Raw genomic sequence first — 22,780 nt, forward strand, 5'->3', positions numbered from 1 at the left:
GACCTGGGCCCAAGTGAGGTGGCAGGTCCCATGTGCATGACCAGTGCCACTCTGCCTCTGTATTGTAGCTTTACGTGGTCGGCTGCGAGGACAGACCGGAATGTGATCTCCGTGCTGTCTGGCCAGGTGGTGGAGATGTTCGACCGGCAGTTCCAGGAGCTGTACCTCATGTCACAGGGTGTCAGCCTCAAGGACATCCCCATGGAGAAGGAGCCAGAGCCGGAGCCTGTTTTGGTACCTGCTGTGGTCCCCCTGGTGCCTGCCGGCTCTGTGGCCAAGAAGCTTGTTAACCCCAAATACGCACTGGTCAAGGCCAAGAGTGTCGACGAGATTGCCAAGACCTCTTCCTCTGAGAAGCAGGAGGTCAAGAGGCCCCCAGGGATGCGTGGCCCTGTCCTGGCCGAGCGGCTGGGTGACCTCCCCGAGTTGCCACTGCCTATCCACCCAGGACTGCTCAACCTGGAGAGGGCCAACATGTTTGACTACCTGCCCACATGGGTAGAGCCAGACCCAGAACCTGGCAGTGACATCTTGGGCTACATCAACATCATTGATCCCAACATTTGGAATCCCCAGCCCAGCCAGATGAACCGCATCAAGATCCGTGACACCTCCCATGCCAGCACCCAGCACCAGCTATGGAAGCAGAGCCAGGAGGCCCGCCCTTCTCCAGGGCCCACCAGCCCCCAGGACAGGGTCCTAGCTGAGAATGGCTTCCCCCAGGGGGACCTTGAGCCACAGCCTCCTGTGCCCAAGCCCCGGACAGTCCCCGTGGCAGACCTACTTGCCCAGGATGGCAGTGGTGTTGACTGGGCCCTGGAAGCCTCCAAAGAGGAGATGACCACAAATGGGACAGACCTTGGGTTGCCCAGGACAGTGGACTCAGGCCATGCCCCGCTCCAGCGGCAGCTGTCTGTGACCCAGGATGACCCTGATGGCCTGGGAGCAGGGCTTCCCAATGGGCTGGATGGGGAGGAGGAGGAAGAGGAAGAAGACGATGATGACTACGTGACCCTCAGTGACCAGGACAGCCTCTCAGGCAGCTCTGGCCGTGGCCCTGGTCCCCGGCGACCCTCAGTGGCCTCTTCCATGTCAGATGAGTACTTCGAGGTGAGGGAGCGCTCAGTCCCCTTTCGGAGGCGCCACTCAGAGCAAATGGCCAATGGGCCAACCCAGCTACCCCGCCCACAGCTGAGTGCCCCCCACATAACCCGAGGGACCTTTGGTGGGCCCCAAGGTGGCTCCTCGTGGGTACAAGGTCGGATAAGAGAAGAGTCAGATGCATCGAGGAGGATGCAGGCCCAGCGCTCTGGGGACAAGGAGGCACAGGTGGGTCAGGTCCCTCGCACCAGGGGTCATAGGAGTCCCTCACTGCAAATGGCCTAAGAGTCCAGAGCTGTCAGCCCTCTGGGCTACATGTCCTTGGATCAAAGGGGCAACTGATGAACAGGGATGGGTAGGAACCACCTGGTGCCTCTTGGCAGGTCATTATCATGCTAGGGACTCAAGCAACTGAAGAAAATGCATATCCCTACACCCAGAGGTCTCAAATCCCTAGGGTAACAGGATTTTGATGCTGCTTACCATGTAGGTAGGGCAGTCCCTAGTTTGCAGACAGACAAGGGAATAGCAGGGTTTATACCCTCAAGGTCACACAGCTCTAAGTGGTCCTTGTCTGAACTTTGCACCAAGCCACCTCAGTGTTGACTCCTTTTGGGCTCTGAGGAGGATCCCTTCAACCCCATGCTGGGCAACAGTTTACATCCCTCTTTTGCCTCTCCTCCTAGTGGTCTCTGTAGGACAAGGCCTTGGAACATGGGCAACCTGCAGCCCTGCCTCAGTACCCAGAGCCTGTCCTACCTGGAAATAGTGCACGGCTGATCATGCCTGGCATGATCATCAGACCCATGGGCAGCATCTTGAGGTAGCTGGCAAGGATGGATCCTGCCTTGGCATGGTTCAGGTTCCGGGCAGACAGTGACCGCTGCACGATGACCTGCAGGTGGGGTGAAAGAGGGAGTAGATCCCAGCCCTTCTGGATTCCTGGGGCAGGATTTCTCCCTGGTGAGCCTCAGGGAGTGGATTGAGACAGGACATGGTCTCATTAGCCCTGGATCTAATCTAGATAATCACAGAACTCTGACACCTGATGGAGAGCTTGCCCAGCTGGCAAGTACATTTGTTCCCAGAAACTCTGTCTCCTCATCTGCCCAACAGGGAAAGCATGGATCCTGTCCAGTCCTCTGCCCCAAGCAGTTGTTAGGGATGGGGGAGTCTCTGGGTAGGATGGCATCAAGGGCACCACTCTCTGCCCTCAACTCCTGGACCCCCTCATGAGAGTGGTAGGTGCATTCATGCATGTGCCAGGAGCAGACATTGGTACAAACTGTGTGTGGGTCACAGGCAGAAGTTGGGAGTTTTCAGACCTAGGACTTGGGGAGCTTGCAGCTGAGTAGTGGAGGGCCACTCAAAGGTGTCTGAGAACAATGAGGTCTCTGGGGACTTTAGGAAAATCCTAAAGGCTTCAGTTTCTAGATCTATAGAATGGGAGGACATGAGAACTATAATTTAGACTGATGACATCTGAGATCCCTCCCAGCTCTGATGTTATGATTCTACTTAAAAAAAAAAAAAAAGAAGAAGAAGTGGGCTGGCAGTATAGCTCAGTGATGAACACTTGAGGCCCTGGATTTGATTCCCAGCTGTACAAAAACAAAACAACCCAACTGTAACTCTTTTTAAGCAGCCTTGTTGAGACATAATTCACAGACCCTATGATTTCCCCTTTAAAGGCAGTTACTCTAATTTTTTTTTAATACTATGTTCATGGTCATACAACCTAGACCCCTGAAATGTATTTTTCCTGTGCTTTTCCACAGTTTAAATCACTACCTGCAGCTCAGAAGTGGGCATTAGTGTGATGCCAGCTTCTTTTCCAAGCATGCTAGTTTGATAGCACTGACCCCTTGGGAGTAGCTCTCCTGGGACATTCATTACAGATGCAAAGCAGGCCTGAGGTGCAGCCCTGGGGACACAGACAGCTGATTGCTGTCCTGTTTCTCCACCAGCTTGTGACTTGGGAGAAGTCATTACTTCACTCTGAGCCTATTTCCACATCTAGACAGGAGGCTGCTGGAGGAGATTCTGTCTAGGCTCTTGTGCTCTCCTATCTTGTGGCTGCAAGAGCCTTGGGCCTCAGTCAACAGGAAGGGAACCATTCCTTAAAACCTTGCACATCTGTCATCTTCTACTGTTGTTAGGGGATATTTATCCTTCACTATTTCATCCTGTGCTCACAGCAGTTAGGGACAGGTGCTGTGCCACAGGGGAAAAGCTGAGACTGAGTTTCTGTGAGCCATGAGACCCATCAGCAGGGCAGCAGTCCCTCTGCCTGAGTCTCAGGCGCAGGGCTAGGACTCTCCCCTTGGTGTCGGCAAGCTGCTGCCTCACAGCACCTCTCCCCAGGATGTAGTCCCAGCTTGGTCCTCCCTCCTGTGGGGGCTGGTGCTCCTGCCCCAAACTTGAGCATTTTGTCTCACTGAACGTCTGTCTTCCATCTGCAAAATGGGTTACCGTCACCAGCCCAAGGATTGTTGAGAGGACTGAGGGCGCTAGTGTAGAGGCCTAGCTGTGACTGTGAGCCAGCCACAGCTGACTGCAAAGGGCAATGGTTACTGTTAGGATTGAGGCTGCTGCTGGCCCAGAGGAAGACATTCCATATGGTCCAGGCTGACCCAGCGAGAGGGAGGAGGATGGGAAACAAGGCTGAGACCCTCTGGTCAGCCCTGAATGCTGGCCGGTGCTCTGATCACCTGAGGTCAGCAGGGTTCCTCCTCTGCCTCCTGGGTGGCTCTCTCTAGGCCTTGGGCACCTTATCTGTGCAGTGAAGCCTGTGCAGCCCTGATTTAAGGCCAGGCTTCATGCTGACTCATTGGCCTTCATGGGAGAATCTCCTGAATGCTGTCCCACCCAGACGCCTATGCTGTGCCAGGCTATGCTTCCTGGGAAGAAACAGGAGGTGGCCAGGGTGAAAGGCTTAGCCCAGCCAGGGTACCCACACTCCAGCACACCCTCCACTGCCACCTTTCAACCCCCTGGGCCAGCCCTCAGCCTTCCTGGGAGCGCTGGGCAGACCCATGCTGGGAGCCATCTGCTCCCTGGAAAACCCAGGCAGGAGGCATAGCCAATGGAAGGATCTAGGGGATGCCAGTAGTAGAGGAGCCCTGCTTGAGGGCAACGCATTACATATAGGAAAACTGAGGCCCTGTCTCCCAGAGTACCTAATACCGCCCAGCCTGGATCACTTGCCACTCTGGGAACCCAGGGAGGGTCTTTGGTACACACTGACAGAATTAGGGAAGGCACTTTCCCCTGGTGCACATCTGGCTGTCTCTGGGCCTACATGTTCTAGCCTGTGAATGGGTCTGGCCTGGCCTGCCTCACAGAGGAGGTGTGTGGGAGGCTCTGAGCACCCTCATGTTAGGCTCGGTGGCCAGCTGTGGTCTGCTGGTCTGGCTGCTTCCTCATCCCCTGGTGAGGGTTCCCCTGGGGCTGGCCCTGGAGGAATGGATGGGAAGGACCTGAGTCACTTCTTGCCTTCAACGGAAACCCAGGTGCAGAGCGAAGTGCTACCCCCAGTCAAACCTTTCAATCTTTTTCTAACCATATCCCGAATATACTATATGGATAGAGGAGGCAGGGGTGGGGACACTGAGGAAAGGTGGCAGGAGCTTGCCTCATTGTAACCACAAAGGGCAGGATGATGACGTGACAAATGAGGAAATTGAGATCCAAAGTGATTAAACCTGTTGATGAGTGGCAGAGCCAGGAGGTAAATGCATGCTTAGTGAGAGTCCCATGCAAGAGATAGAGCTAACTTCCCTGCCCATCCCTCCCAAACTCCTCATACTCTGCTGTCTTTCTCCCAGGGCCAGCAGTTCCACCACTACAGAGGCCCTGCCTCGAGGACCTCAGGACCTCCCTGTTACCGCCCTGCTGCTGATGGCACTCAGAGCTCTCCAAGGAAAGCCAGCCTGGCTGTGGGAGGCCCCCACCCCTGGCAGCCCAAGGCTGGCCCAATAACCCGTGTACTGCCCAATCCTGGAAGCCCAAGGCTGGCACGAAATGCCCACATCCTGGCTGATGGCAGGGCTGCTGGGGAGCATTCGAGTCCCTTTGGAATCCCATACTCCAAACTGTCTCAGTCGAAGCACCTAAAGGCCAAGTCAAGTGGTAGCCAGTGGGCCTCATCTGATTCTAAGCGGAGGGCCCAGGCCCTCCGGGACCACAAGGACCCCTAGGAGCCTGGCCTGGGCTGGACCCACCAGAGTCTGCTCTGGAGGGGGTGGGCAGTTGATGCTGACACTCACCTGGTCCGTGCACCAGTACCAGGTGGCCATGATGGTTAGGCCGAAGGTCATTCCGGTCCATGGGAGGTCCCCTGTTTGGGGATTCCGAAACATGTGCATGGCGTCTGCACGTGGCAGGTGGCAGGTGGTGTTGGCAACGGTCCTGGAGGGTACGGCCCGGGCATACACTGCTTCTAGCTGTCCGTAACCACCAATCTGGTCAAAAGCTGGAGGGAAACAGGTGTGACAGGGCCACATGGTGGTTGGTGGCCCTGAATCCACCTCTCATCGCCCTTATCTCACGAGTAACTTCGCAAAACAGCAAACTGGAGTTCTTCCCGCCTTGCCTTTCCTGGTGTTTGGAAAGGTATGGTGAGTAGAGGGTTTAGAAAACAAGGTGAATTTAAAATAACCTTTTTTTTTTGGTACTGGGGATCGAACTTGGGTCCTTGTGCTTTCGAGGCAGGCGATGGAACCACTGAGCTAAATCCCTGGCCCTAAAATAACTTTTATTTGTATTTAAAATAATACTATTAAATGAGCATTTTGCACTTGGGCACTGTGGTGTCCTGTTGGCTGGATGGGAATCACTGCTGGTCCCCAGATGCTTGTTGGCCTCAGGTAAGGGGTTCTTTGCCACTCAGGGAAGCAAAAATACTTTTCTTGGCATCCTGAGGACCTTCCTTGGGCATGTGAAGAGGTAAAGACCTGCCTCAGGGCTTATAAAGGGTGCAGTTTCACTAGAGCTAAGAATGACTGGTGGTGGTGTGGTTCCTTCCAGGCCACACACAACCTGTTGGGGAGGTGGGGGTGCAGCCAGGGGTCTTTCCTCTTGAGTCCAGAGCACATCTGTTTTCTCTCTGTTCCTGTTTACCTGGGGGTCAGCATGGCCAAGCTACCTGGCTCTGCATGGCCAAGGTCTGGCCTGACTATGGCTTTGCCATGTGTGTGGTCACTCCTCCTATGCACACTGGGTCTGGCTGGCTGGGTCCCTGATCTAAGAGAGGAACCCTGGGCATAGGAAAACCCACCTATGCCCCAGGCCCTGCTGACCAGCAGGATGTGTAAGAAGGATCCCAGTCCATGATCTGTGTTTGGGTAGGAATCTGTGAAGCTCAGAGCAAACATACAAGGGTTAGAGACTGCTCAACCACACATTCTTAGACCCTGAGTCTGGAAGTCTTTAAAGGCTTCTGTTTACCCTCTGTGAGATCCTCTCTGCTCCACTTGCCTACTTCCAGGGATGGAAAACTCACTAACTCCTGGGACCACCCTATAAGCTTATTTGTTCAGACTAGTATCACCAGTCTGTCTAAACTTTCCTCCCCAGCCTTTGTCTAGCAGGAGGCAGCATCACTTCTTAGGTGTTTGTACATGATTTTAAACAATTGGAGGTGACGCCCAAGTTCTGTGGTCTCCTAATTGTGTGCCTACACACCCACCTGTCAAGCCCCAAGCCAGGAAGACATGGCCAACCCTGTACTCCTGAGTCAGCTCCTCTCCAGTGTGCAGCTGGTGACAGCTGGGTGGTGAGGGAAGGGAGGAGGCAGGGGGAATGAGGGAAGGACTGCCTTGTGGCTTGACCTCAAGAGCCCCATAGGTGTGGGGACAGCCCCTACCCCACTGTGGACTGAAGCCCCAGCCCTCACCTTTGATGGCCAGGATGACAGCTCCCACCACCATGATGACTGTCTGCAGGGCATCCGTGTAGATCACAGTGGCCAGGCCCCCTGAAAGGGAACAAGGTAGCTGGAGGGGATCCCCTGGCCTTGAGGGAGATGGGACCCAGGAGGTAAGTCCCAGAGCTCCTGGTAGGCAAGCTGTGAGCAGGAGCACCAGAATCTGCAGTCATATCCCTAGTCCCAGGGGTCCCCAGAGCTTGTGGGAGGAAATGGCCCTCTACCTCATACATGTGTCCCCTGGTTCCCACTAAGCCATAGGGTGGCAGTCAGGCCCTCCCTGTGGCAGTGCTTACCTGCGATTGTGTACAAAGCTGTGATGAAGAGTGTGAGGATGGTGGAGAGGTAAAAGTTCCATCCCAGGCAGATGTGCACAAAGAGTGCCCCGGCGTACAGGTCAATCTGGGGGAGGACAGAGTCCAAGCAGAGGTTGGAGGTTAACGTGGGCTCCAGGACTCAGAGCCCAGATGCTGCTACTGACTGGCCATGTGACCTGCGTGAGGCCCCCTGTGGGCCTGGGTGACCCATGTATGAGGGAGGGAGACCTCTGCCTGCTGCCTATCCATATCAGGGGCTTTTCTGAGGGTGGGAGGAAGAATTGGCTGTGGACAGCTGTGTGCTGTGTTCAGATGAAAAGGGGATATTACTGTCATTAATAAAGTCCAGAATGGTCAATGCCTACTGATGTGTTGCTATTGAATTTGGCCCCTGACTAGGGGACACAAAAGGCAGAGCCCTGTCCTCTTGGTTTCTAGGGAGATCTTCATAAGGACTCCAAAGGGATTCCTGGGGGAGGCCTAGGACAACAGGTGGGCCTCAGAAAACAGGTGCTATGGCTAGGTTAGGGGAGCCAGGGGTAGTTTTGCTTACTGTCCCCAGGAGGGTTGGACCTGAAAGCAGCAGCACTCAGGGACATATTACAGGCTGAGGTTAGTTCCAGGGCTGGACTGGACAAGCTCTGCCATTCAGAGTCTGGGACTGCTTATGCAGCAGAAGTCCTAGCTGGGGTGAGGCAGCCTCAGTATAAGAAGGGCCTTATAGAGCATAGTCCCACCCTCCAATTGGCAGTTAGGCCCAAAGAGGGATCGAGGGGAGAGGCCTGTCCTATGGGATCTGGGGCTGGATGATGGGTTCCCTACTACACCTCTTTCCAAACCTGCTAAACTTAGCAGAGGAGAGATGACCCAAAATATACTCTGGGACCAAGGTTCCCAAAGGAGGCTGGGGCAGGATGTGGTTAGCTAAGCCCACAGGTGTGTGGGGTAAGTTTGGACCAGATTGACTTTCTTGGGGCCCAGGAGTCACAACCAAGCCTTTTGAACTCCCCCAGAACTGGTCCAAGTTAGCGCAGCCAGCTCTTCTTGGCACAGCCAGAGATCAGGGATCAGAGACAGCCCAGGTGAGGAACAGGATCAGGTCCAAGCTGATGGTGTTCCCTACCTGTCCCTCAGGAATCATTCCTATGCTTGGAGAGACCAGCCGATGTGTTTTCAGGAGAACACTGACCCTATCATTGCAGTCCTCAGCTTCAACAGTGTGTTGGGAGGGGAGTGGCTCAGGGAGAGATAGGAGGGGTCAGCTAAGAAGCTGCGCTCAGAAGCCCAGAGTGCTGAATATCAGAAGAGGAAAAACTCTTCAAGGTCCCACCCCATAGGACCGGAGAAGAAACAGGCCCAGGAAGGGGATAGGACTTCTCAAAGTTAGCAGGCCCCTCTGCTAGATATCAGCAATTGAGTTGCCAGGTGAGACAAGACCCAGAGGGTGCAGGAGGTCTCTAGAAAGCCTGCTGCAACAGTTTTCCCCATCTGGCTGTCTTCCAGCTGCTGCTCAGGACCCCTTGCTGGACCCCAGGTGAGAGGGACAGAGCCCTGGTCTGTGCACCTGATCTTTAGGTTCCGGGCACACTAGATCAGCAGCCTTCGTTCCATGCCTTGTCCTTTGCTGCCTCCAGGCCTTGTTCACCCGCGCCCTCTGCCTTTACCGTCCCAGCTTCTGCCTCTCATCTTTCAAACTCAGCCATTCCAGGTTCCTGACCACTATGTCTCATGGATAGTTAGTCTTCCCTCCCTTCCTTCTGTGGTGGCAGGCTTCTAACAGTACAGGCAAAGATATGGGGTGGACCTTTAACTGTGTCTTCTCTGTAGGATCCTACATGATGTCCACAGGTCCTGAAAAGAAGCAGTTGCCAGTATCCCAAAGGAATTTCCAATGCAGACATTCCCTGGTCCCGTATGACCCTCCTGCAGCATAAGCTCTTTCCTGGAGACCCAGGTCTGATAGAAGCTGGCAGTTGCACAGACCTGGGTTTGTGTCCCTGGCCTGCAGTGTCCGGGCCATGTCACTTTATGAGCAGGTCATTTCACTTCCTGAGACTTATTTGTAAAATGGGCGAATGGATATGGAGCAACTGCAATTGTTTCTACCAGTCTGGCTGAATGAAGCGTGAGACTCCTTATCTCTGCAGCTCTCTTCATCTGCCACCTGCTGGTCTGGCAAGAGAGACTCAAGGAAGATCATGTGACCTCGGAGGGGCCTTTCTCTTCTTTGTGCTCCCCCTTTGGGTGGTCCCAACAGCAGCTGCAGTCTAATCTAACCTCCTGAAGACACAGCTGGAGTCATCCAGGCCAACACAGTAAAGGAACCTGCTCATGGCGGCAAAACCATGAAGACACAGTTTAAAAAAAGAAAAAACAAACAGCACTGTACATGTGCCTCCCCAACAAAGGGTCAGTCTCAAGGGCCTAGTTAAGGTAATCCAGGGCCTCACTCCAAGCCACTGCCCAGTAGGGCCAAGCCACCGATCCATCCAGACTCAAAAATTTGCCCCAGCTGCAGGATGATATCTAGGATCCTGGCCAGCTGCCTGCTCCTGGGAGTTCATCTCTATCTCAGTCTTCCTCCCGGCTCCTTCCCTCCAGCATGACTCCCACACTGCCCATACCTGCTACCTACAGGCTGCTTCCCTTGTCTTGTGCCCACAGCCCCTGCCAGTCTTCCAAAGCCCTAGACATCCCCCAGGAAGCCCTTGCCACCTTGGCATCTTTGATAAGTGATAAATGATCATGTGTTTAATCTAATGCTCTAACTCATCTAATGTCTCCTAGGATTATCAACCTTGGGCACAGAGAAGCAAAGCCCTTGCTCAAAGGCCTGCAGTCCCAGAAGGCAGGGTCTGCTCCTGGGTCTGTGAGCTCCCTAGAAAGGAGGGCCAGGTTGCACAAGGGAGCACAGTGTGGAGAGAAGGCAGCTCTGCCCCTTGCACCAGCTGGCCACCACCAGGGACATGTGGAGGCCAGAGCCCAGTACCATGAGGAGCATGGTTCTGCACAGGGCAGGCTGGGGCTGACCTGCAGGCTTGCACAGCTTGGAACTTCAGCTTCTGTGTGCACAAAGGAGGCTCATTCTATCAGTCACTGGAAACTGGAGTCTGGGGTGCTCCTGCCATACCTATCCTCCCCCCACCTGGCCACCCTCTTCCCTGGAGCTCCTTCTTTTCCTCTGTAGGGTGGTGGAGAACCTGGAGTGGACACTGCACTGACGTTTAACACAGATAACTGTATGACTTTTCCCCCTAAATTTTCTCCCATGTCCCCTGCCCCAGGGCCCTGCCTATTTCTTTCCTCCAGAGGCTCAGCTCAGGAGCTTCTTGCCTTTACTATACTCCCTGCATTTGACGCCAACAGACCACTGAGGATTCTCTCCCCAGTATGCGTCCACTCTCTTTTGTAGCCCTCGCTGGTCTTTCTGGTACAAGGCTCCTTCAGAGGAGAATCAGAAGGGGCCTGCATTGGTTCAAGGAATAAAGTCCACTTGTCCCATCCCTGCCTAGCCCATAGGCCCCACCCAACCCAGAAGCCCCTCTCAGCTGGATTCCTTGTTGGGTTGGAAGGCTCTACCCAGCCCAGTGTAGAGACCCTGTGCCCCCGCTGCTCATCATTACACCTCTTCTAAAAAGCTGCCCCAGCCCAGCAGCTTCCCTGGCTCTGTGGACTTGTGGTCATTCCTGTCTTGGACACTGCAGTAGCAACATGGTGTGTCATGCCAGCCCATGAGCTTTCAGCCAAGCTGCTCCCTGCCTGGCTCTCCCTGTTCTCTGTTGCAGCCCCATGTTTGCTTCTAAGATCATGCTTTTACCCTTTGTTGTGATTATACGGTTCTGTTTACATATCAGGTCTGGAAAGCGCTTATGGGGTGCTCCGGAGGCCTGCCCAGAGCCAGACACACAGTAGGTGCACAATAAGTAGGTGTGTTTTCCCAGACAAGGAGTGGAACCCTAAAGCCCCCAGGTCAAATCTAGTCCCCATGGCACTGTTGTCCAAGGCTGGAGAAGCTTTGGAGTTGGACAGAACTTTGTGGCCCCAAAGCTGAAAATAATCACTATCTGGTTCTTCTCAGACAAATATGCCCATCATTGGGATATATTATTGAACTCAGTCACAGGATAGGTGTTGGGCATGTACAAACATTGAAGACATATCAGTGAACAAAGAAAAATGGGGAAGGTAGACTATAGATGCCCTGAGTCAATTATTCAGCATGGGAGAAGATGCTAAGGGTAGAAAAAAGGAGAGAAGAAAGCGGGCAGGACTTCTAGGGAAAAGAGAGGCCAGTGAGGCAGCAGGAGCCACATGATGGAGGGCCTTGTGGGTCACAGTTGGCCTTTAAGGGATATGGGTTATCTTGCCTGGTTCCCCTAGTTGCAGGGGCCCAAAGCCCTACAGCGATGGAACTGCACCTTGGACCCCCTGTTGGAGCTCAGGTGTTAGCTCCCTGCACTCTGTCCTCACAGTGCTTGCTGGAGGTCAGTGTCCTGTCTGCAGGACAGCCTTGTGATCCTTGTCTGGGCAGGCTGTGTCTGGGACAGTTCTGGATGTGCAGACATTGAAGATGTTCCTGGGACTCGGCCCAGTGAGGTCAGGGCCTCTGGGGGGAAGTGAGGAGCACACACTTCAAACAGCTCCAGTCCAAAGCCATCAGCCAGGACAGTCCTGGTTGCTCCCCTGCCAAGTCAGCAATTAAGTGTTCCTTTTGAGTTACCCTCTGCCTCATCCCAGCAACCCCAGTGTTGGTTCTGAAGCCTGCTCTTGATGTGACTGATTGTTCCCCATTTTATAGCCAGGTGCCCTGAATCATCCCCATCACAAGGTGGAGTCAGAAGCACTGGCTGCAGGGAGTGGGGACAATATGTGTGGCCTGGCCCCTGGGGCAGGAGGCAGGGTTCTGACTGATCTCTGTCTGGTTTGTCATGACCTTGGCCAAGGGACAGTGTCTGACCAGGTCTCAGTGGTCACATCTACAAATGGGTGCTGGAGGACAGCGTCTAAGGATCCTCCCACTTGGCCAAACTCTTCCTTCAGCCATTCCAGAAGTCCCACCCCAGCCACTCACCCTTCCAGCCCACCCTCTGGGAGGTTCCAGAGAGCACTGACATGCAACCTGAACCTACCACCCCCTGTCTGATGCTACATGCCCCTCAGGCTCTTGGACCTCTTCCAACTGGAGCTCCTCAGTTTTATCTCTCCGTAGCCCTCTAGGTCAGGTGTGGAAGGCTGGCAGCCCAAGGGCCAGATGTGGCACCTGCCTGTTTTTGTGAATGCTGGGGCACATTCTCTGGTTTGCCTCGGTCCCCGTGTTATCTCACTCCCAGTCCTCACACCATTTCCTATCTGGCTCTGGGAAGTATCTAACCCAATTGCCCCCAACGCATCCTACACTGTCCCATCTCTCTCTTTGGTATTTGTTCTCCCTCCCCTAGCAGTGTCCTTTCCTCAAAAGATGCCCAAATCAGATGTCAGTCCCTCCTCTCACAAGCTCTATTGCTTTCTTTTCTGAGGTCCATGCTTGTCTGTCCTCTTTCTCTATCTACCTCCTGCCTCCTACTACGCTGAGAGCCAGGGCAGATCAGAGCCAGGTGCTATCTATTTCTGTATATCTGGATTCCAAAGAGGTAGGCTCAGGAGATGGGGAGCCTCAAGGGCAGCCTGAGGCCAGGTCCCTCAGGTTCTAAGGGGATCCACTAAGGAAGAGAAACTCTGAGGATTCCTTGAGAACATCTAGTAATGATGGTGATTTTATGCTTACTGCTAACAATCCCCAGAAACTGGCTACATTAACCACAAGATGCTCTGAGGAGCTTTTCCCTACCCTGAGTAGCCCTGTAGGCACACAGCATAGGAGAGGCAAAGCTACTGTTACAGGAACCTAAGGAGGAGGGGGCAGGCCAGTGCCCAGTCAGACCCAAGGCAGGGCCCAGGGAAGGCTCTGGTTGGTGCTCTCAGAGCCCTTCCTCAGGTGTTCCCACAGCTTCTGGCTGACCAGCAAGACCTCAGCCTCTGTGGCCTCCATGCCTCCCCAGGCCTGGATTTTCCTAGTCCCAGAGCTGAAGAGATAGGGACAGGAGATGACTTTGCTGCTGAGAAGAGAGCTAGGCCCCACAGAGCACATCCCCCAGACTACAGGCAAGCCATCAGCTACCTTCAGGCAGACAAGAGGTGGGCAATGTCAGTCCTTCTTACAAGTGGAGGAAGTTGAAACTCAGGGAGGCTCAGAGACTGGCTGAGGTCTCTGCCTCAGTCAGAATGAGCAGCCTCCAAACCCAGGCTCCTTTGAAGCCTGAAGCTGAGTGAGGCTGGAAACTCCTGGTGACCGGGAATGCCAACAGGGCGTGGGGACCTGGTATTGTCAAAGTCTGTGAGCAGAGGCTTGAGATGAGTTCTTTCACTTCCTTGGGCCTCAGTTTTCCTATTTGTAAAATCAGGGGTTCAGACAAGGCAGGGTCTGGGCCCCTACTGACTTTGACATTTGAGGCGGGCTTCCTGCTCCTAATATTCTCAGATCCAGGACCTAGGGAAGAGCTGAAGACATGGAGCTGCCCAGAGTGATCAGGGTGGGAAGCAGGAGATGGCTCCATGCAAATGCAGACCTGCCAGAGGCCATGTGGGCTTCTGTCACCCTCTAGTGGGAGATTCTGGCTCACCCCGATGAAGGCTACAAAGAAGACACACAGGTCTGGGCCCCCTACCACTCCCACCCAGTAGGGTTGGCAGCTGAGCTTTCAGCCCAGGGTCTCTGGATCAGCTGCCCCAGACTTGCTGTATGACCCATTGTTCCCCTCTGGGTCTCAGTTTTTCTATCTGTTAAACAAGGTGGAGATGGATGAGAGGATGTCAGGTCCATTTGAGAGGCCGATGGGGTATATTTCCGGGCTATGCTGGTGGAGGGTGGGGTAGGGGCAGCTCACCGATATCTTGGTAAAGACAGACAGCAGCAGGGAGAGGACGGATAGATATATGCGGATGCGCTGGCCTCCAAAGCGCTTCTGAATGTATTCAGGCAAGGTGACAATCTGGGAAGGCACAGGGACAAGGGCTAAGCACTCCTTGGAACAATGCTTGCTTTCAGGGTAGGGGCCCATCCCAAGAGCTCCACCTCTCCCTTGGCTTGTGAAATGGCTGTGAGCCTCCCAAGGGCAACAACAACAGCAAGGGCATTTACTATAGCCCCAGCCCCAGCCCTAAAGTTCAGGCTCAGTTTTGACTGTCCTCTAAGGTTCCAGGCAGGGGAGTGGCATGCTAAGATTGGCTCTTCAGGACTCAGATGAGGAATGGATTGAAGGAGCCACAGCTGAGGACAAAGGGACAATTTGGGAGACTGTTGTGACAAATCCAGAGGAGCTATGATGAGGCTGGTTGGGGTGCAGCTGAGGGCAGGTGTGGCTCTGAAAAAGATCCAGGGAAGGAAACCTTGTTTTTTTTTTGGTACCGGGGATGAAACTCGGGACCTTGTGCTTGCAAAGCAGGCGCTGGAACCACTGGGAAGGAAACCTAATGGGCTTAGTGCCAATGAAGTGGGGTTGAAGGATTGGGTGGGTCAAGGACGTGCAACCAGGTGTGCTACCCAGATATACTGCCCAAGTATGCAGGTAGATGGAACATCACCCCTGAGCTGCTGCCTACAGGGCAGTGGAAATGAGCCAGCAGGCACACGGGTTGTGGCCCAAGGGAACCTACTTTATTTAGTGGGCCAATAGAAATGGTAGTTGGACTGATAATAAACCCAGCCTGGAGGGTTCTCCAGCTTAGACATGAGGCCTCAGGAGTCCTGCCTACCACCACCAATTTGGCCCAAAGCCCAGCTCCCAGACTCACCTCTGAGGAGATGTAAATGGGCACAAACACCCATGCCAGTGCCAGGAGAACATATGTGGCCTGTGGGAACAGAGGCAGGTGAGGGACACCCATGTGGCTCCCCAAAGCCCTGCCCCTAGACATGACTGGATGCAGTGGGAACTATTGGTCTGGAGGCCTGTCTCTCCTGCCTGGTTTGGTGTAAGAACCTTGGCAGGCCTGGGAGAGGGGCCTCCCCCTCTCTGGCTGGGCTTCTGTAGGGCCCCCTCCCTGGGTGAGCTTCTGTAGGGCAGGGGCCCACCCCAACAGCTCCACCTCTCCCTTGGGATGTGAAATGTCTGTGAGCCTCTCAAGGGCAACAACAACGGCAAAGGCATTTACTATAGTCCCAGCCCTAGCTCCAGTCTTAAAGTCCAAGGCCAAGCCAAGGCTATTAGCTCCTGTTCAACTGTGCTGTCCAGTGGGTTGATATCTTGACTAGTAGCTTGCCTAGGGACACTGGCACTCAGCCTGCCTAGACATGGGCTGACACATGTGACTGGGGTCTACTCACAACCAGGCACTGGTTATGGTTGCTACACCCTGTGCCCCAGCCCTCCCATAGGTTGTGCCTGTCTTCCAGGGCTCACATTCCATTCAAAGCCTGCCACAGCCAGGCCTCCAGCTGCACCTGAGCCAGCCAATCCAACAAAGAGGCCAGAGCCCTCACTGCTTGCAAAGAGGGAGGCTCCAATCTGGAGGGGAAAGAGGAAAACCAATCAATGGCAGGCCCACCATGCAGGCTCCACCCTGGACCCGACAACTTCACAAACTTAAATGCGGTCCCATTCCTAATTTAAAGGTAAGGAGCCCAGGCTACTCTGGGTTGGCTACCCAGCTAAGGAACAGACAAAGTTTTCAGACTCTAGATCCCCATCCTTTACCCAATTTCCTTCAGCCTGTCCCTACATGCCCAGTTTGGGGTTCTCCTGCTAGCCTCAGGCCTGGTCCATTGAGCCAGGCCTTGGATGAGGATGACACCTGAAATCACCTCAGGGATGCAGATGGAAGCCGACTTACAGGCTGGATGGAGGGGGTATGCTAAGTCAGGGTTCACTCACCGGCCACCACGTCATGTCCCGGCCTGCCAGGAAGTAGCCACTCACTGTATTCCTGCTGGCTCGACAAGAAGACTATGAGAACAGAAGAGAAGAAGCAGGAATTGGAACACTGTGCACTGCTGGTGGGAATGGGCTACTGCTGCAGAAAAAGGTTGGCAGTGCCTCAAAAAAAAAAAAAAAAAAAAAAAAAAGCACAGACAGGGCAGAGTGGCACATACTTATAATCCCAACTACTTAGTAGGTGGAGGCAGGAAGCTCACAAGTTTGAATCTGGGCAATTTAGCAAGACCCCATCTTAAAATAAAAAGGGCTGCAGATGTAGCTCAGTGGTAGAGCATTTGTGTGAGGCTCTGTTTCAGTTCCCATAACAAAATAAAAAGCATAGAATTGTCATGTAACTCATGTCATGCCACTCCTAGGTTATACCCAAAAGAACTGAAATCAGATGTCCACATAAAAATTTATATAGGAATGTCCACAGCAGCACTACTCAGAATAGCCAAAAGTGGAAACAACCCAAGTGTCCATCAACTAATGAATGAATAAATAAAATGTTGTATAGCCATACAATGGAATATTATAAAAAAATAAACTCCCAACACCCAAAAAAGAGAAAGGAATGAAGTTCTGATACATGCTACAACTTGAATGAACCTTTAAAAGATTATGCTAAGTGAAAACAACAGACATAAAAAGCAACATATATGTAATTCCACTTATATGCTATTCAGAAATCCATGGAGACAAACACAGATTAGTGGCTCCCAGGAGATGGGGAGTACGAAGAATGGATAGGAATTCCTTTTGGAATGATGAAAATGTTTTAAAGTTAGATAAATTACAAGTTCCACAACAATTTAAATGTACTAAATGCCATGAATTGAACACTATAAAAGGGTTAAAATGTTGGATTTTTTTTTTTGCCAGGATCAGATTTATTTATTTTAGAAGTCTTTGCCAAGTTAATTATCATAAACACAGAATAACAGCCAGAATAATGGGCCAAAAAGCATAGAAAACACATAGAACAATATACAAAGTCAGTGGCAGTGAACCGATGGCATGTGTGTCACAGTGGGCTGTTTGTATCACCGAAAGCCTAAAAGGTTTGCCATCACTGTACTAAATCAAGACACAAGGCTATGCTAGATTACAATAAATTTTTCTCTCTCTTTTTTTTCCTATTGTCTGTCTATTATTTTGCACTTTATTGATTGCATTTCTCATATAAGAGAAACCATGCAATACTTAAGCTTGTGTGTCTTATTTACTTCACATTGTTTTACTTCACTTATTTACTTATATTATGGTCTCAAGGTGCATTCTTTTTCCTACAGATAACTCATGTTAATCCTTCTTTACGGGACAGTAGTATTCCATTGTGTATAAATGCCACATTTTCTGTGTTCACTCATCTGTTGATGGACATATAGGCTGCTTCCAAGATTTAGCTATTGTGAATTGTGCTACTGCAAACATGGGTATGTATATATTATCATAATATGATGTCTGTAACTCTCTTGGGAAGATACCTTGAAGGAGAATAGCTGGGCCAAATGGAATTTCTATCTTTAGTTTTTGGAGGAATCTCCATATTGATTCCCATAGCAGTTGTACCAGTTTACATGTCCACCAACAATGGAGAAGGGTTTTTCCTCAGTCTTTTTTTCCTCACAATCTCTCCAGTATTTGCATGCACCACCATGCCTGGATTATACTATTGATTTTTTTTTTTTTTTCCGGAACCAGGGATTGAACTCATAACCTTGTGCTTGTGAGGCAGGTGTAGCACCACTGAGCTAAATCCCTGGGCCTGCTAATAATTTAACCTCTTCCTTTCTATCTCTATCCCTTTTATTTCTTTCTCTTGTCTAATTGTTCTGGTTAATGTTTTGAGAACTAGAGTATATTGAACAGGAGTGGTGATAGTGAACATCCTTGTCTTGATCCTGATTTTAGAGGAAAAGCTTTCAGCTTCTCTCCGTTTAATATGATGTTGGCCATTGGTGTGTCATGGATGGTTTTTATCAGATTGAGATAAAAACCTTCTATATCTATTTTCTTCAGAGTTAAAAAAAAAAACCAACAAAAATGGATGTTGGATTTTGTCCAATGATTTTCTGCATCTATTGAGATGATGATGTGATTTTTGGCCTTTCTTCTGTCTATGTGGTGTATTTATTTATGTATGTTAAACCGTGCCAGCATCTCTGGAGTGATCATCATGCATGATCTTTATGATGATTTACTGCATTCTGTTTATCAGTATCTTATTGAAGATTTTTGCTTCTATGTTCATTGGAGAGATTGGCCTGTAGTTCTCTTTTTCAGTTGGGTCCTTTTTCTGGTTTTGGAATCAGGATATTGCTTGCTTCCAGGAATTACTTAGGGAGTACTGCCTCCCTTTTGATTTCATTGAAGAGTTGGAAGAGTATTGGCATTAGATCTTCTCTAAAGACCTTGTAGAATTTGACAGCAAACCTGTTTGGACCTGGGCTTGCTTTTCTTAGTTGGTAGTTTTAAAGAATTATTTCTTCAATTTAATTTACTGATATTGGATTACTCAGGATTTTTATGTCTTCTTGGTTCAGCTTTGATAGTTCATACATATCTAGGAATCTATCCATTTCTTCTGGACTTTCCATTTTATTAGAGTACAGGTTCTCAGGCTGGGGATTTAGCTCAGTGGTTTCGTCGCTTGCTGTGCAAGCGCAAAGAGCCGAGTTCGATCCCCAGTACCAAAAACAAAAAAATCTGAAGAGTACAGGTTCTCAAAGTAGTTACCATAAATCCTCTGGATTTTGGCAGAATCTGTAGAAATTTCATCTTTTTCATTTTTGATTGCATGGATTTGTATATTTTCTTTCCTTATTTTGGTAAGGTTGGCTAAGAGTTTTTCTGTTTTGTTTATAATTTCAAAGAACCAACTGTTTAATTCATTGATTCTTTGTGTAGATTTTTAGTCTCAATTAAATTAATTTCTGTCCTGATCTTTATAATTTCCTTCCTCATACTAGCTTTGGATCTGGATTGCTTTTGTTTCTCTAGGACATTGAGGTGCATCATTAGGTTATTTATTTGAGTTCAATCTGTTCTTCTGATGTGAGCTATAAACTTTCCTCTGTGGGGGGCTGGGGATATAGCTCAGTGGTGCAAGCACGAGGTTCTGAGTTCGATTTCTGGTACCATAAAAGAAAAAAGAAAAAAAAGGCCCCTTAAAAAATCCCCTTTATTAAAAAAAAAACCCTCTCTTCTTTGGTCTGCTTTCATTGTGCACCAGAAGTTCTCATACGTTGCATTGGCATTATTGTTTGATTGTAGGAACTAATTTCTTCCTTAATTTCACTTGTGATCCATTGATTATTCAGGAGGGTATTATTTAATTTCTATGCATTTGCATAGGTTTTTGTTTTTGCTATTGGCTTCTAGTTTCATTGCACTATGATCTGATAATATGCATGGGATAATTTTGATTTTTTTGCATTTACTTAAGGATGCTTTATGGGCTAGGATATGATCTGTTTTGGAGAATGTCCCATGTGCTGCTGTTGTTGGACAGAATGCTCTAGATATTTATTAAGTCCATCTGTTTGAAGGTTTGATTCATCTCTGATATTTATTTGTTGATTTTTTTGTCTAATTGATCTATCCATTTGTTAGTTTGGGTTTTTTGGTACCAGGGATTGAACTTGGGACTTTGCACTTGCAAGGCAGGCGCTGGAACCACTGAGGTAAATCCCCAGCCCTATCTATTTGTGACACTGGGGTATTGAGGTCTCCCATTACAATTGTATTAGTGTTTATCTGATTTTTCATGTTCATTAGTGTTTGGATTCATTAGAAGTTGGGTATGCTGGTATTTGGTGTATATATAATGGTTAACTTTTCCTATTGATTTGTTCCCTGACCTTCTTTGTCTCTTCTGATCAGTTTTGGCTTGAAATCCATTTTATATGAAATTAGGATAGCTACTCCTACTTTTCACTGGGTTTCCATTGCATTGAATATTGTTTTCCATCCTTTGATTTTTAATCTGTGAATTTCTTTTTGAATTAAATGTGTTTATTATATACTGCATATTGTTTGGTTTTGTTTCTTCATTCATTCTGCCAATCTGTGTCTTTTGATTGGAAAACTGAAATCACTCATTTTGGGAGTTATTACTAAAAGATACTGATTTATTCCCATCATTGCATTATTTTCCTATTCATTTCCCTATGTTTTTCCTTTTGCTTAGCTGCTCATCCCATGCCTATTCATTTTTTCTGACTTACTAGCATTGTTGACTTCATTGCCTCTTTCTAGGGTATCTTTGAGAATTTTTTTGTAACGCTGGTTTGGTAGTCATGAATTTCTTGAGGTGCTCCTGCCATGGAAATACCTTATTTCTCCGTCAATTTGGAAGGAAATTTCTGCAGAATACGTAAGTTGGGGTTGTAAGTTGCTATCTTTTAGCCCTTGAAACACTTCACTCAAAGCTCTCCTGGTCTTTAAGGTTATGTTGAGAAGTCTGCTGTAATTGTAATGGGTTTCCCCCTATATGTAATTCATTACCTTTCCCTAACAGCCTTTTCTTTTTTTTTTTTATACCAGAGATCGAACTTGGGTCCTTGTGCTTGCACAGCAGGCAGCCGAAACCACTGAGCTAAACCCCCAGCCCATCTCTAACAGCTTTTAAGGTTCTGTTGCTGTCATGGACTTCTGGAACTTTGAATATAATGTGATGTGGGGAAGTTCTCTTTTGGTCATGGCTATGTTGGGGTCTATATGGCTCACTTATCTGTATGTTTATCTCTCCCTATTTTTTGAGAAATTTTCTGCCATTTTTTTTTTTTTTTTTTTTGAGACAAGGTCTCACTATGTAGCCCAGGCTGGCCTCAAACTCATGGCAATCCTCCTGCCTCAGCCTCCCAAGTGTATGCCACCACACTCAATGTCTGGCATTATTTCTGTGAATAGATTTTTTTATGCTACTTGTGTTGTTTTCTGACTTTTCACTGAATAAGTGAAATGGAATAAGTGAATTGGAATACATTTATTCTTAGATTCTTCTTCTTTGCATCATCTAGCACCTGTTAGCTCCATTTTCATGTTCTCTTGTTGTTTTTAGTGTGTCTTTGAGTAGGTGGTGTTGAAAGGCATCACTGACTTCTAGTTATGAAATTGTATCCTCAATTTGTCACTTCTTCTACCCATACATACTTTCAATATAATTTTTAATCTCCTGGATTTCAGATTGAAACATTTTCATAGACTCTAATTCTTTGCTAAACTGGTCATTCATGTTTTGTATCATTTTATTTAGCTCATCTAGCTTTCTATTGTTGTCTTCTGAAAGCTCCTGGATCATTTGGGGTTTTTTTGTTTTTTGTTTTGTTTTGTTTTTTTGTACGAGGGATTGAACTCAGGACCTTGCACTAGCGAGGCAGGTGGTGGTTTGTTTTATAATCCCATTATTTGTTTAGTTATTTCTTCTGTGATCCTGCTGAGTACCTCTTTAATCTGTTTTCTAACTCCTGTTATCCTTTCAAGTAATTTGGATGTGTGGCTTAGGCTATTCTCCTCCCCTCAAAGTTCCCTGGATTGGCTTTTGGGGGAGTTTGGGGTATTGGGAGACATTTTTTTGCCTTGTCATCTCATGTTTCTATTGTTTTGTGCTAAGGTTTGTGGAAGCTTATAGTATAAAGACTTTGTTGCTAGTATAAAGTTCTCTTTAGTTAGTTGCTTTTCAGTGATGTACTTTGCGCAAGGCTAACTGTAGTCCCTTACTTCACCCCAAGATCCAACCACCTTGGTTAATTTGAGAGGGGAGAAGACAGCATAGTTGGCCCAACACTGAGTTTTCTGAGAATGTATTCTGGTATTGTTAGTGTCATAAAGGTAATCTGAGTTGTTGACCTGCAGAAAAAAATTAAAGCAATAATTATACAAACCTGGTAATATCAAGCAAATCAGCTATAGTAGTATCATCCAAGATGAACTGGATGTTAACATACCCTAAGAACCAATTACGTACCACCTTTAACCCTAGAGAAGAGATCCACAAATATGGTGAAAAAACATTAAGACAATCCAGGTACTGACTTACAGTGAATATGTACCTAATGCAACAGCTATATCTCTGCTAATAGTAGAAAATTATTCAACAGTAATTTTATAGAACTATGTAAAAATCAATAAAGCTTTATGGTTATATTATTAAATATATAGAGAGTTGGGAATGGGGATGAAAATTTTGAAACCTTGAACCATATGATATGAGGAGAGGGAAGTAGTACAAAGGATCCTATTGGAGAGTAGATGGATGTTTATAGAATTAGGTAAAGATAAGAGAAAAAACTGATGTGAAAGAGAAGATAAAAGAAAAAGAGGGAGAAAAAAGAAATTATATGGGGAGTAAAAATAAAAGAGAAAAAGGGAGAGAAATTAAAAGGGAGAAGATGAAAAAATAAAGAAAGAAAAAAAGAAGGAAGAGATAAGAAGCAAGGAAAAAGGACAAAGAAAAATTCTCTAAACTCCAATAAACC

At 49.0% G+C, this 22,780-nt stretch overlaps 2 protein-coding genes across 13 annotated transcripts in view; one reads left to right on the plus strand and one right to left on the minus strand.

The window, feature by feature from the left end:
* Sack1g (scaffolding CK1 anchoring protein G) overlaps positions 1-7,702 on the plus strand; it is a 31,389-nt gene extending 23,687 nt beyond the window's left edge. For 2 of the 3 annotated variants that reach the window (XM_004868765.4, XM_004868764.3), the window contains exons 5-6: positions 69-1,329; positions 4,929-7,702. In XM_004868765.4, the coding sequence (XP_004868822.1) occupies positions 69-1,329; positions 4,929-5,300 (1,633 nt within the window). In that variant the 3' untranslated portion in view covers positions 5,301-7,702. The remainder of the gene's footprint in view (positions 1-68; positions 1,330-4,928) is intronic. The other variant, XM_013067043.3, reaches the window with a different exon arrangement.
* Positions 1-22,780, minus strand: part of Slc5a10 (solute carrier family 5 member 10) — a 77,314-nt gene that overhangs the window by 37,883 nt on the left and 16,651 nt on the right. For 7 of the 10 annotated variants that reach the window (XM_021247573.2, XM_004868770.3, XM_021247572.2 and 4 more), the window contains exons 2-9: positions 16,254-16,325; positions 15,783-15,887; positions 15,175-15,234; positions 14,268-14,372; positions 7,324-7,429; positions 6,998-7,078; positions 5,370-5,575; positions 1,861-1,996 (exon numbers count right to left, since the gene is read on the minus strand). In XM_021247573.2, the coding sequence (XP_021103232.2) occupies positions 1,861-1,996; positions 5,370-5,575; positions 6,998-7,078; positions 7,324-7,429; positions 14,268-14,372; positions 15,175-15,234; positions 15,783-15,887; positions 16,254-16,268 (814 nt within the window). In that variant the 5' untranslated portion in view covers positions 16,269-16,325. The remainder of the gene's footprint in view (positions 1-1,860; positions 1,997-5,369; positions 5,576-6,997; positions 7,079-7,323; positions 7,430-14,267; positions 14,373-15,174; positions 15,235-15,782; positions 15,888-16,253; positions 16,326-22,780) is intronic. The other 3 variants (XM_087203894.1, XM_087203896.1, XM_021247571.2) reach the window with 1 other exon arrangement.

This window comes from Heterocephalus glaber, unplaced genomic scaffold (assembly GCF_053883595.1).
Source record: "Heterocephalus glaber isolate CG9 unplaced genomic scaffold, H.glaber_assembly_v1.0 deba00001813, whole genome shotgun sequence".
Classification (NCBI taxonomy): domain Eukaryota; kingdom Metazoa; phylum Chordata; class Mammalia; order Rodentia; family Bathyergidae; genus Heterocephalus; species Heterocephalus glaber.